This window comes from Erythrolamprus reginae, chromosome 2 (genome assembly GCF_031021105.1).
Source record: "Erythrolamprus reginae isolate rEryReg1 chromosome 2, rEryReg1.hap1, whole genome shotgun sequence".
Lineage (NCBI taxonomy): Eukaryota > Metazoa > Chordata > Lepidosauria > Squamata > Dipsadidae > Erythrolamprus > Erythrolamprus reginae.
The window spans coordinates 204,891,510-204,905,711 of record NC_091951.1 but is presented as its reverse complement, the minus strand read 5'-3'; the positions used below and the strand labels follow the sequence as shown (position 1 = coordinate 204,905,711).

The following is a 14,202-nucleotide window of genomic DNA, read 5'->3' as shown; positions in this document are numbered from 1 at the left end:
TAAATTGACATTTTTACAAAAGGTGCTTAATTGTTCCCTCAAAATGGGTGAACACTGCAGTCAGGCGGTAGGGAAAGCAAGTAGAATGCTTGGCTGCATAGCTAGAGGTATAACAAGCAGGAAGAGGGAAATTGTGATCCCGCTGTATAGAACGCTGGTGAGACCACATTTGGAATACTGTGCTCAGTTCTGGAGACCTCATCTACAAAAAGATATTGATAAAATTGAACGGGTCCAAAGACGGGCTACAAGAATGGTGGAAGGTCTTAAGCATAAAACGTATCAGGAAAGACTTAATGAACTCAATCCGTATAGTCTGGAGGACAGCAAGGAAAGGGGGGACATGATCGAAACATTTAAATATGTTAAAAGGTTCAATAAGGTTCAGGAGGGAAGTGTTTTTAATAGGAAAGTGAAGAACAAGGGGGCACAATCTGAGGTTAGTTGGGGGGGAAATCAGAAGCAACGTGAGAAAGTATTATTTTACTGAAAGAGTAGTAGATGCTTGGAACAAACTTCCAGCAGACGTGGTTGGTAAATCCACAGTAACTGAATGTAAACATGCCTGGGATAAACATATATCCATCCTAAGATAAAATACAGGAAATAGTATAAGGGCAAACTAGATGGACCATGAGGTCTTTTTCTGCCGTCAATCTTCAATGTTTCTATGTTTCTAATATTACATAGAAGCTACAAGACAATATAAGCATTACATAAAAACTTATAAACTTTTTAAAAGAAATCTTACCAGTGATGGGTTGTAAATGGTTTTGCTACTAGTTTGCGCGCATTCATGCACGTGTGCAGAAGCATCCCGCACATGTGTGTAGAGCCTCCCACCGCCGGCGCTATCAGTTCTAAGAATTGGTCTGAACTGGGAGCAACCCACCACTAAACCTTACCCATATAGTAAGGAAAAAACTGAAAAAGACCTGATATTAATTTTGAGGGATGGGGGAATAAAAGTTAAAGGAGAAAAGAGCAGAGAAAACAACCAAAAAATACAACCAAAAAAGACCTGATTATGTGCCTGAGCCTGGTGTCCCAAATCTATGACGGCCCTGTTTCCTAATTATATTGACACTGATTATGGTACCTCTTGGCTATTTGTAATTAACGTCTCTTTTTTGCATTGCATTTTAACTGTTTTTATGATCGTTGCTCAGTCCTTGATTTGAGATAGGCTTCTATACATAACAAATAAACAAACCAATGAACCAACCAACAAACAAATACATAAATAAATAGCCTTCCTGTAATTGAAAGTCATTATTTTGCATCCCTGGGATCATAAAGGAAAGTCATGACAATTTTCAATATGATACATGGCTCTTTTCCATCCACCCCCGTTACTTTTCCTCAAGATAAAATATCCAACATCCACTTCCTTCCATCTACTGTACTCTAGTATAGATTTCTATTGCCTAGATAGTTCGTGTTGTTCATCCTTGTATGCAGCCTACTTTCTGGGAATATTTCTTAAAATATAAGATCCCAAAGTGTACCTAGCGCTTGAGTTAGGTCTGAGTCTGACCAATGAAGAATGAAGCCATTATTCCCCAGGGTTATTATATGCTTGCTAGATTAGGGTGGTTGCTGAGTTATTTGTTTTGAATGTTCCATGCAGTGTTTTTAACAGGTAAGGCTGTAAATTGCCAGCTCTTTCATCCACTTACCTTCATGCTATCCATAGGTTTTTGGCTTCCTGAACTTGGTGCTTTGGATTGGAAACCTATGGTTCGTCTTTAAAGAGACTGGGTGGAGTGCTCCCTTCATGAAGTACCCACCAGCCCAGGAGAAGCAGCCAGCCCCTGATACCTATGGAGATACCTACAACCAAGCTCCAGGATATGGACAACAACAGGACACATATGGGCAGCAGGGTGGCTACCAGCCTGACTACAGCCAGCAAGGCTATGGTCAGCAGGGAGACTTCGGCCAGCAAGGTGGCTATGTCCAAGGTGGACCCACTTCCTTTGCAAACCAGATGTAGGCGGGTGAGTCATGGGCAACATATGGGGAAATGGAATGGTGTAGTCGTTGCATATATTGTGCCAATCCATCCTATGTTATACACGGTGAGATTTTGCATGATAGGTTATGGTTCTGCTAGCCCTGTGGAGAAGGACTCGTCTAAGGCTCTGCTGCCTGACCCCTTTGATCAAAGGTGATCTTATTTGGCTTTCTTCCCTCATGTTCAAATTTATAAGATTTCCACAGATATTGAGAGTGCCCGAGGACAGGCTTTTATCTAAAGTCCTCGGAAGATGGAACTCTACATATGCTACCACACTCTACATTTTTTGTCCTTTTACAGTGCCCTAGAAATTCATATAGATGTATGCAAATACATGATTTTTTAAAAAATTGAGCCTTATCAGAATTATACCGGCAGATAAATTCTTCCATAGTTCTCGTTGCTCATAAGTGTTCCAGTTCAATAAATGTAAGGATAGCAGTAGTTGATCCCAATTACCACATCTAACTAGAGTACAGTGGTACCTCTACCTAAGAACGCCTCTACTTATGAACTTTTCTAGATAAGAACCAGGTGTTCAAGGTTTTTTTGCCTCTTCTCAAGAAACATTTTCCACTTACAAACCAGAGCCTCCGAAACTGTAACTGGAAAAGGCAGGGAGAAGCCTCTGTGGGGCCTCTGTAGGAATCTCCTGGGAGGAAACAGGGCTGGAAAAGGCAGGGAGAAGCCTCTGTGGGGCCTCTCTAGGAATGTCCTGGGAGGAAACAGGGCCTCCACTCTCCCTGTGATTTCCCCAATCACACACATTATTTGCTTTTACATTTATTCCTATGGGGAAAATTGCTTTTTCTTACAACTTTTCTACTTAAGAACCAGGTCAAGGAATGAATTAAGTTCGTAAGTAGAGATATCACTGTATATGGTTTCTTTATTCTAGGTTTGTTTCAGCCCCCGTTACTCCTGTTTTGTAACATGCCTGCCTAACAGGGTCAAATCCTCACAAGTCCAGTACCCTCACAGAGGACTACCAAAATAAAATCCCCAGAACTTTCTAAGCTCAAACAATTCTCAGAGGAAAAATAACCATAAAAACTGGTTTAAAACCAATCATGTTTGAAATATTGAGTATATTTATATGTGGCATTACTCAGCACAGTTTGTTTGTTTTTTCATTCATTCATTCATTCATTCATTAGATTTGTATGCCACCCACTCAAGTGACTTAGGGCAGCTCTATAAGGATGGGATAAGCTATATATGTGCTCTGTAGCAAGAAAGACCATTCACTGTTTATTTGAGCTTGTCTGCACGCCGTGTCATGTATCCTACAAATAAATATGTAAGTTCTGTAGAAATATGTATCTGCTAAGTGGAAATTGTGGCTTGCACAGTGATATCTGTAGCTACAATTGATGTGAAACAAATAGTAACATCTGTACAGGTATGCAATAACTGGAAAATCTTTTTTTTATTCATTGGGATGTGCTAACTCTCCATAACTGCCTTGGAATCAGCATTTGAGCACTTCCAAATGGTGGTATACAGATTGATGGTGAGGTTCAACATGTCTTATACATTGTGAGCCTCATGCAAATAGGAGTCCAGAATCAGGTAAACACAGGTGACAAAGTCCAGTCCCTATCAAAGATCACAAAGGACATCATTTAATGGCTTGGATTTTGGCATGGATGTATTTGTGTACAAGCAATTTGTTTGTTTTTTAAAGAGAGAAATAAAGGAAAGCAGGGGATTTTTAAGAGCCATAATGGCACTGTGGTTAGAATGCAGTATTGTGGGCTACTTCACTCACTGGCTCAAGGTTGACTCAGCCTTCCATCCTCCCAAGGTTGTTAAAATGAGGACCCAGATTATTGGGGGCAATATGATGACTCTGTAAACCACTCTATAAATCACTCTGTGAAGCTGTAAAGCAATTTTTTAAAAAAAGAGAGAAAGGACAGTACAGTAGAGGATTTTTAGGAGCCATAGCAATATTGCTATTGCTATTTTCTTTACATCTGGGGAGAAATGAGCCAATACAGTGGTACTGGCTACTTATGAACTTAATTCATTTCATGACCAGGTTCTTAAGTAGAAACGTTTGTAAGTAGAAGCAATTTTTCCCATAGGAATCAATGTAAAAGCAAATAATGCGTGCAAACCCATTAGGAAAGAAATAAAAGCTTGGAATTTGGGTGGGAGGAGGAGGAGGAATAGGAGGAGGAGGACAGTTGCTGCCGGAAGAAGAAGGTGAGGTGAAAGGAATCAAAAAAATCCCAAATTTTAAGGCTTTAAAAAAAAGAAGGACTCTGAGGAGGAGCATGCGCCTCCTATACACCCGGCACAAGGCTGCCTCCCATCCACTGCGCCAGAGAGAGAAACCCAGGGGGAATGGCAGGAAACTGGCCAGGCCTTCGTGCCACTCTGGCTGCTGCTGCTGCTACCTGCTTCCTCTTCCTTCCCATGCTGAAGGGCTCCCCTCTCCTCTCGCTCACTCACTTTGTAGCCAGCGTCTTTCCTTCACTGTGGTGACTCCTCGGCTGCCCAGAGCATTTCTTTTCTCTGGGTGCTGACAGAGGTTTGTTTGTTTGTTTGTTAATTAATTAATTAGATTTGTATGCCGCCCCTCTACGTAGACTCAGGGCGGCTTTATTCCCTGTCTAAGCGCCCAGAGAAAGGAAAATGCTTCGTTCGCTCTGGACTGCCAAAGCCTCCTTAAACGCCACGAAAGGCTCCTCTGGCAGCCCAGAAAAACCCCAGATAGTCAGGATTAAAGGGGGAATGGCAGGAAATTGACTGGGCCATCCTGCCGCTCTCAAATTTCCTGGGAAATTTTTCGGGGCTCGGGTTCTTAAGTAGAAAATGGATCTTAAAAAGAGGCAAAAAAAATCTTGAACACCCAGTTCTTAATCTAGAAAAGTTCTTAAGTAGAGGTGTTCTTAGGTAGAGGTACCACTGTAGTTGGATATGAGAGAATCCCAGAGAATGGTTCTGAAAGGATGAGGGTTATGCTAACAAGATTTATTATCTCTTTGATAAAGGGTTCCATTGAGAGACAGGAAACCAGTCTAAGATTCAATATTATATAGCACGGTTCTGCATAGTCATTAGTAGTGTCTATGGGAAGGGTCAAAATCTACAAAATGGCAGCCGTGGTATTGTGAACAACGCTCTTCCCAGTATACTTCCATTAGTACAGCACCTCTCTACAAAAGGTGTGGGAGTTTTATTATAACTCATTACCTATCGTCATCATTTTGGTACATACATATACACAGAGACTGAGGTGGTAACTTCAGGAGAGTTATATCTATGCAGAACAGTTTTAATAGTTTGTGCAGCATGTTTAGCTGCATTATCCTTCTGCCTGTTGTTTTGTCTCATTTTAGCTTTTGCAGCCCTGCATTTAGAGTTTGGGCTTGTTACCACCCAGTAAAATTGATCCACGCCCAGAGATTAAGCTCCCAAGTAGTGCAATAATCCAATCCATTACAGAATCACACCACAGTTGCCCTTAGATTGTGCCTTCACCACAAGGAAATTAGTGTGGCTGTGCTCCCACAACATATTAAACCATAAACCATGAGTTATAAGCTGCTGTAGCTAATCTAAAATTAAATATGGTTTTGCATGAATCAGATCAATTGTTAAGATGTTGTTTATTTGGTTTAGCATGCTATGTAAACACAGTCTTTATGATATGCTAATTGTGCTTAGATATGTTACCGGTAATTATTCTTAGTAATCATAGTCCAACTGGTTAATTAGTTTTCAGCAGCAGTCCTGCCCCATTACACATTTAAAGGTACACAGGGATAACTGAAAAGGTGCTAGCTAACCTGGCCTTCTGACACTAGTGACGCATAGGTGTTTCGTTTTAGCCTTAAATTCAGTCTTACAAAAATTAATCTACCTCCACTCCATAGTCAGATTCAATTTTCAGTTTTCACACGGCCAGACAAGGAGTGAAAAATGAAGAAAAAAGGTGAGAAATCAATCAAAAAAATCTTCAATCATTTTATTATGCTTTTCCCCCCCTCGCTTTTCTCCCCCTTTTTTCTCCTTATTTTGTCTGAAATAAGGGGGGAATGACAGCTTCTTGGGCATAATAATGAGTCCACTGGTTGGGAGAAGAGAGATTGTGTTCCTAGTGGACAACAATTGGAAATAAAATGCTATCAAAAAGTTGTGGGGGGAAAAGTGAGTAAGATCAATCTTGGGGCTGGGAGATTTGCATATAGGAAATTTGCTTATTTGCTCACTAGATACATTAACCCAAATGTTTTAAGTTCCTCATGAACCCCAAACTTCATTTTGCAGTACCCGCTCTTACAAAATGTAGCTAAACTCTTTTTTCTTTCCAAGGGAAAAATATTTATGCTTTTCTCAGCTCATCAAATGAAGAAACCACTTCTCTGTATTGTTCTTCCAAGCAGTGATAAGCAATCTATGGCACTCTGAATATTACTCAGACATAACTTCCAATATCCCTAGAAAATATAGCCAGAGTAAGAACACTGGGACTAGCGTTTGGGACCCTGTGGATGGCAACTGATTGCCTATCTCTGGTAAAATCACATATTTTTATAATAGGTGTAAGTATATAAACAAAACAAAAAAGTTCACGCTATATGACGATACGAAAATGTATCACGATATGTGCAATTCATGTCCACTGAATACCAACTTATTCACAGCCCAAACTATATCAGGACCAGGGTGCTAGATTTTTCCAAATTAAAATTGACTATCCGGTCATTTATTCATGCTGCATCTGGTTTGGTTTGTCCTGCTAACAAATTCCCAGAGGAATTGTAGTCAACAAACCATCTAATTTTTTTTTGCTGTATGCCTAACTTTGCGCAGCAAGCAAAAGTTTATGGAAAGGAAAGGAAATTGTTATCATTGCATGTGGGAATCATTGCATGTGGGAATGTGTACATTCTCTTTCCAGTGATGTGTACATTCTCTTTCCATTGGGTGTTTCTGCCATGCCAGATTGTCACTTACACACTTTGTGTCTATGTGTTTTAAAGAGAAACTCTAGTCAAAGGCTTTCTGTATCATTTCTAATTTGATCCCGAGAATCAAAAGTGTTAGCACACGTAATTTATAATAACAAAAAAAACATTAGTAGCGTATTAAGCTTCTTTAACAATAAAACCCCAAATTGCATTAAGCTTTCTGTCCTCCCACTGGTAATTTTAAGGCTATTGGGAAGAAACCCAAGTTTGTCTTCTTGGTTCTCAAGTCAGAGAAAACTTGCCCTCTTGGCAGACTTCTACCTCGGGCAGCAGATTTCAGACAGGAAATTGTATCTTTAATGCAAAATTGTTGCATTTTAGTCCAAAGATCAAAAGAGAGGATTGCAGATTTTCTGCTTTGTGTTCTTATTTATTTTATTTATTATTATTTATTATTTAGATTTGTATGCCGCCCCTCTCCGCAGACTCGGGGCGGCTCACAGTTCTAAATCTAAAGCTGTCTAGCTTTAAAGATCCTAATGGGCTTAAAAATGAAATCCAACAGGCTGCAAACTGTTTCCTAACCAGGCCTAGCTTGGACTTAAATGGAAGTCACCAGGTGAAATTTTACTTATTTAACAGGTTCACAGAGTTGGAAGGGACCTTGTAAGTCATCTAGTCCAACCTCCACCCACCCAAGTGGACCCTAAATCCATTTCTGACAGGTGGCAGACCAGTTTATTCCAATTCATTCATTCATCCCCATTTCTATATACGCATGTCACCTAAGTGAAGTGGTAATTACCTTTTACCTAAGTAATACTTCCTGTAGATTTCAATTAAGGCCAATTTCCTTACTGTATACACAAGCTAGAATGTCATCCACCCAGTCTATTCTTGCTGTGATGTAGAAAGCGACAGCTGTCACCTCCTTTGTCCAGAGTTGTCTTCGGGTGGCTCTGTCTCCAAATGCTTTGGAACAGGTTTCAGAATGACTCAGGAAAACTGCAATATTTGTTTCTTTGGACAAGCAATTTGGCACAGCCATTATCATAGCCATATCATCATGACTATTCACAAAACCCAATCCAGCCAGCCAACTGAAGCAGCTCAAGCACTGTATCTACTTTAACCAGACGTTTCAGAGTTGAGTCACTCTGAAAACTTCTCAAAAGTGCGTATATCAATAGTGGGTTACACTTACCCTCACTACCGGTTCAAAACTGTGAACACATGCGCTTTGCTTGCGTGCTTTGCTTGCGTGGGACGCTTCTGTGCATGCACAGATCATCCATAATGATGTCCAGGCGGGTGGCCAGAGCCTCCCACCACTGCTGCTACCGGTTCACTCAACCCAGGACAAACCGGTAGCAACCCACCACTAGTGTATATGAAAGAGGAGGCGGAATAGCGTAATCAAAACTTGCAAGATTTTGTTATAGATTTATAAGTTTTCAATAAAAGTTTTAGTCTTTTGGTAGAGATGATATTCTCTTCTGGTCTGGTTTGTAGAGCTGACACTTGGACAGTTCCAGGTAGGTCTCAGGACAGACCCAGACTTTGAGATGGAGAGTAACATTTGGTGGACTGCCATTGTTGTGCTAAAGTGTTGCCTTTTTCGACTGATTTCTGCTAAGGTCTGGCTAAGATGCCCGCCTGTCCTTCTCTGCTATATCAGGATGTCCATCGGTTGCAGGATGATGTCACTCATTCTGTGTTCATTTGGTTTTCTCTTTTTTTCTCTCCCTTTTCTCTCCACAGGTTCCTACCCCCAAATAGAAGGCGTTGTGAGAAGGAAGCAGCCATCCCGTCCTGGCTCCCCATGTCCCTTGTGCGGGGAAGGGAGGGCTGGTGGGTGCTCATACTGGGAGGTGGCTGGTGGAGCCCTCCCACCCCCCCAGGATGAATGTAGATGTTTGTGCTGTTTATATATACATATATATTATATATATATGAGAAACTATAACTAGAGGTAGACCGCTCCCTCTCCCATTTGCCCCAATGCCTCATGCATAACACACGTCTCCACTTCATTGCCCTCCCCAGGACAGTTTCTTGACCTTTGGCCTCTCCGGGCTTATCTCCTACACTCTCCAGCCAATATGGGTTGTCGGATCTCCTCCTGAAGGACCCTTTCTCTCACCATCCACTTTGAACCCCACCCCATGCTTTCTGTATAGTAGAAGGCATCTCGGGACTTCAGTTTTGACTTTGACCCTCATCTGATGCCAAGCTTTCCTCACTCTCTCCTCTGCATGCCTCTAAAATGGGCCGGAAGCTGAGCCGGAAGGGGATGACGACGTGGAGGGCAATTGGGTTGCTCCTTTGAGTGTGCAAATGCCAGGCGGGTTTGGGGTTTAAGAGGTTTGGGGGTTCAATCCTCTAGCAGCACTTTAAAGTGTTTTGTTTTTTTTAACATACCCTTCATTCCTGACTTTGATTGATCTGTATGGGGTAGGATAGAGGGCAAATATATTGGGGGGAAAATATCCCCTGCTTTCCTTCCAGGAGTTCCAGGTAGCTATAATTATTATTATTATTATTATTATTATTATTATTATTATTATTTTATTATTATTATTATTTATTAGATTTGTATGCCGCCCCTCTCCGAAGACTCGGAGCGGCTCACAACAGCAAAGCACAGTACAAATCCAATGGTTAAAAAACAGTTAAAACCCTTAATATAAAAACAGTCATACACCCCAAACAAACCATACATAAAACGGAACGGCCATGGGCTGTGAGAATAATATTGAGGATGAGCTGCAACCAAGGCAGCAAGTCAGATAAGGGAAATCTGAGTCGAAAGAAGGAATGCCAATTGAGGAAGCGTCTCAGACTTTATCCTCCCTAGGACAGGAGGCACAGCAGAGGGGAGGAGTGAAGGCACGCCTAGAGTTGCAAGGCGGATCTTAGCTCTTTGAGGTAGACCCGACTTAAACGGCAAAGTTGTGAACAGTAAAGCTACTTTTATTCTAGGGTGACAGTTATAGAACCTTGCAACTCTAAAAGTGCTTCTCTCTCCCCGGTTCCCCCCACAATCCCACCTTTATTCTTAATGAACCAGAGAAGGTAGAGTCTGGGGTGCTTTCCCAAATACCAGTTTGGGCCTATGTTTCTCATATTTGATCTTGGCTGCAACTGTTCTTCCTCTTCCTCAAGGATATTCTCACGGCTCAACACCCCAGGGGAGGAAGGATGCTAAAATGGGGAAGCCTCAGAAAGTTCCACAGCTCTGGGGTGCTCATTATTGCTTTGAAGTGTATTGACTGTCTCTTTAGAAGGCTTTAGCCCAGTTGGGAAGGAAGAGCAAGACAGGGGTAGGGGACGTATTTCCAGTGAGCTGTTGCACCAGGGGTCTATAGGTAAGGGACGGGGAGATTGCGGGGGAGGCTTCCACTATCCATCCATCCATCCTTTTCCCATGCTTTTCCTAATTTGCATTCTCTCTCTTTCTCTCTCTCTCCCTTTCCCTCTCTCTCTTTCTCTCCTAAAGCCTGTATTTAAGATAAGATAATTTAATCCATCCAGACTACATATTTATCATCGGGATGGTTAACCGCCGAACCTTTTCAATCATCAGGGCTGTCCTCAGTCTGGTTCACATGGAAGCCTCCATACATGATTGCTTATGACAGGTGGATCGAGCAGCCCTTGGGCTTCAGCCAATGAGACCTCCATGGTGGCATGTCCCACGAGCCCTGTCTATGCAGGACATCTGTCAGCTGCTATGCTCTCAGCCATCACCATGGTAGCCCAAAATTACACGAACCCAAGAGTGAGGCAGAAACCTATTCCAATGCCACCTCTGAGCTCTGCGGTTTTCAGAGAACCGCCCACTTGCTGGATGTACCACATTCTCACACAAACCAAGCTCCTGAGGGACGGAAGCTGTAGATCAAATGGGTGGGGGGATCTAATCAACTGTAAACATGCTGCATGTGAAATCATTCTGATCAATACAGGCTTGTGCAATAGGATCTGGAGTGTTTGGTATCAGTCAGTAGCTCTTAGCATAATAAACACAAGTTGAATCCATGTGAGCTTGTTTTCCAAATAAATATGCATTTATCATTCCGATTCTTTCTCTTCCACTTGCTCTTAAATTCTTTAATTCATTCTGTTAATCTGGGCCCTACCACTGATTTATCCCCTTTCCTTAGCCCTGTTACTTTTTCTCAAATTGATTCACCATGTTTACATTGATCTCACTTACTCATTCTTCCCCCGCCCTCTAGGCCAGTGTTTCCCAACTTTGGCAACTTGAAGACATTTGGACTTCAACTCCCAGAATTCCCCAGCCAGCAAATGCAGGCTGGGGAATTCTGGGAGTTGAAGTCCAGATATCTCCAAGTTGCCAAGGTTGGGAAACACTGCTCTAGGCCATCCCCTTAATTCTTGTTCCTCTTTTCTTCCTTTCAAACCTCTGGCCTCCAACTGCTCCACTTTCCACACTAGCCAAAGCTTCCCCCTTCAGCCCAGACCCCTTCATTCTCCCCCTCCCCACCCCCAGTGGCACTCTGACTATATATTACTCAGTGTCTGTGTATCTGATTGTGCCGTAATTGTGCGTTTCGGTTTGTCCGGCTCTTTGCCCCGGTCGATATTGTGTGATTTTTTCTTCCATCTTTAAATGACGAAAACAAAAACACCAACCAACAAGAACAGCAACAAAACTTCAGAAAAATATGCATTATTTCCCCGAAATGCCCCCTTATCCCCCCAAAATTATAGAAAAAATTGACAAAAACCAAATAAAAACAGAAAGAAAATGAATTTAAAAGTAAATGTTTGATGTGTCTTTATTTGATGATTTAATCATGCTGCCTAGCTATATTTTTGTCGTGCATCTTTTTGCCCTCCCCACTATGTATACCAGATTTATTTATCCTTACATGCAAGTCCAAGTGATTATCAAAGGGCTCACAACTCTCAAAATCCCTACCAATAAAGCTGACTTGGTTAGGGGAAACTACATTATTAAACTAAGAGCTAAGGCTTAAAAATGAGCACCTGTGCCCCTTGGCTAAGCAGGATTGTCAAGGGAAAGAAAAGAAAAAAAGAATGTCATGGCATCTTCCTGACATGTCTGAAACCTCAAGCGAAGAAAAATCTGCTTTCTAAATCATTCTTCAATGATTTCCCTTCAAGCTAAAAGCGCAATCTGCAAATACAGTGTTTTCCAACCACTTCACATCAGTTCAGAAAAAAAAGGAGCCCTCTACCACATAATTTTTCTTATAAACATGGCCTTTCCTTTGTTTAGTTGGTTGCACCTTAGCATATTTTGGGATGGAAGATTATGGGATGAGCCCAAACCTAATATGATTGCAAAGAGCCAGAGATAGGGCGGGCAGCCAGACCTGCTGAATGGCTAAGAGAAGGTTAATGTAGGACAGTAATGGCGAACCTATGGCACGGGTGCCACAGGTTGCATATGGAGCCATATCTGCTGGCACGTAAGCTTTTACCCTAGTTCAGCTCCAAAGTGCATATGCATGCCCAGCCAGGTGATTTTTGGCTCGCAGAGAGGCTCTGGGAGGGCATTTTTGGCTTCCAGAGAGTCCCGGGGGGATGGGGGAAGATGTTTTTACCCTGCCCTAGCTCCAGGGAAGCCTTTGGAGCCTGGGGAGGGTGAAACACGAGCCTAATGGGGCGACCAGAAGTTGGGAAACACGCTGTTTCCAGCCTCCAGAGGGCCTCCGGGGCGTGGGGGAAGCTGTTTTCACCTTCCCAAGGCATTGAATTATGGGTGTAGGCACTTGCGCATGCGTGATAGCATGTACGCATGCTCTTTTGGCACTCGACGAAAAAAAGGTTCACCATCACTGATGTAGGAGATGCCTAAAGTGAGCCCAAGGGAAGGGTCAAACACATCAGTCTGCACCCAGAAGAGATCTAGGTCCAGCCTGCCTTGAATGGCTGCTAGAGAATGGGAGCTGAGAGGACTTTCTAAGTTCCAATCCTTTCCCTTCATGCCTGTGTGATGCTTTGCACTTTTTTGCTAAACCGTGAGTTTGGTCCAAGCGGCCAGAAAAACTTCAAGGACTAAGATTTATAGCTCTCTGGCTCGCAGCCCGGGTTTTCTTAACTACAGCTCATTAGAGCAGTGTTTCCCAACCTTGGCAACTTGAAGATATTTGGACTTCAACTCCCAGAATTCCCCAGCCAGCATTTGCTGGCTGGGGAATTCTGGGAGTTGAAGTCCAAATATCTTCAAGTTGCCAAGGTTGGGAAATACTGCATTAGAAAGAAGCTGCCAGCATGCAATTCCTTAGAAAAAAACAAGGGGATTGCATGATTTGCTTTACCAATAGATTTTGCTTACAATCAAAATTGGAACAGCATGTCTCTTTATTTCGGACTGGTGCCAGGCCCAGACAGAACACCTATAAGGCATTTTTGCATTTTCTGACCAAGGGACTTTCAACACCTTGTATGTTCTTCTATTTTGTTGCAGTTTTGTCAACAGGACTCAGAGCAATCCTGGAGACTGTGAGTTAAGGACCAATGTACAAGGGACAGCAGTGAAAGATCACAAAGTAAACAAGATGATCTTTAAAGCTTTGGCATCTCAGAGACAAGAGTTTTGAACACCCCACAACTAAGTTTCTGTGAACACCCTTCTTGTTCGCTGTTCTGGTTCTGAGCAATGCCACCCAGCCACGATAACTTTCCTAACCAGTATGTCATTATCATGAATGATGAGTTCTGCCCCATTGATTCACAAGAGGAACACCCTTAAATCTTCTCTTGTGTCATGCAAAATAGATGTTGAGAAAATAATTCCTAGATGTGTATGATTCCTACTCAATAGAATGTAACACATATTGTACAATTGTCCTGGAGGACATTTTATTAGAAGAAAGGAGCCTGTTACAACTGGTAAAATAGCATGCAAGAGTAGGTACTTTCCATTTTAAATTGCTTCCTTCTTGCTAGTTTGACTTATCTTCATTTGCTCATTATCCAGAGAACAATTCCTCTGCCAAATTGCTTGTTCAGGGCAAGAACTTCCTTAATCTCAAACTCTAGAAAATTATAGGTCAAAAATATGCACAGGCAGATCCACTCAAAGCAATTTTTGCTGGCATCGCTGGCTCAGGAATTCTGGGAGTTGAAGTCAACAAGTCATAAAGAGGCCATAGTTCCCCACCTCTGCTTTAGAGGATGCTATCTTGGGTGTGGGATGCTATCTTCTTGTGCGGCACATGCTCTGCTCAAACTGTGCTCCAGTTAAATCCACATAAATCT

The 14,202-nt window shown here is 42.2% G+C and overlaps 1 protein-coding gene across 1 annotated transcript in view; it reads left to right on the top strand.

Annotated features, from left to right (window-relative positions):
• Positions 1-10,986, top strand: part of SYP (synaptophysin) — a 34,122-nt gene extending 23,136 nt beyond the window's left edge. The window contains exons 6-7 of the mRNA XM_070736127.1: positions 1,697-2,000; positions 8,707-10,986. Coding sequence (XP_070592228.1) covers positions 1,697-1,996 — 300 coding nt within the window. The 3' untranslated portion in view covers positions 1,997-2,000; positions 8,707-10,986. The remainder of the gene's footprint in view (positions 1-1,696; positions 2,001-8,706) is intronic.
• Positions 10,987-14,202: the final 3,216 nt, after the last annotated feature.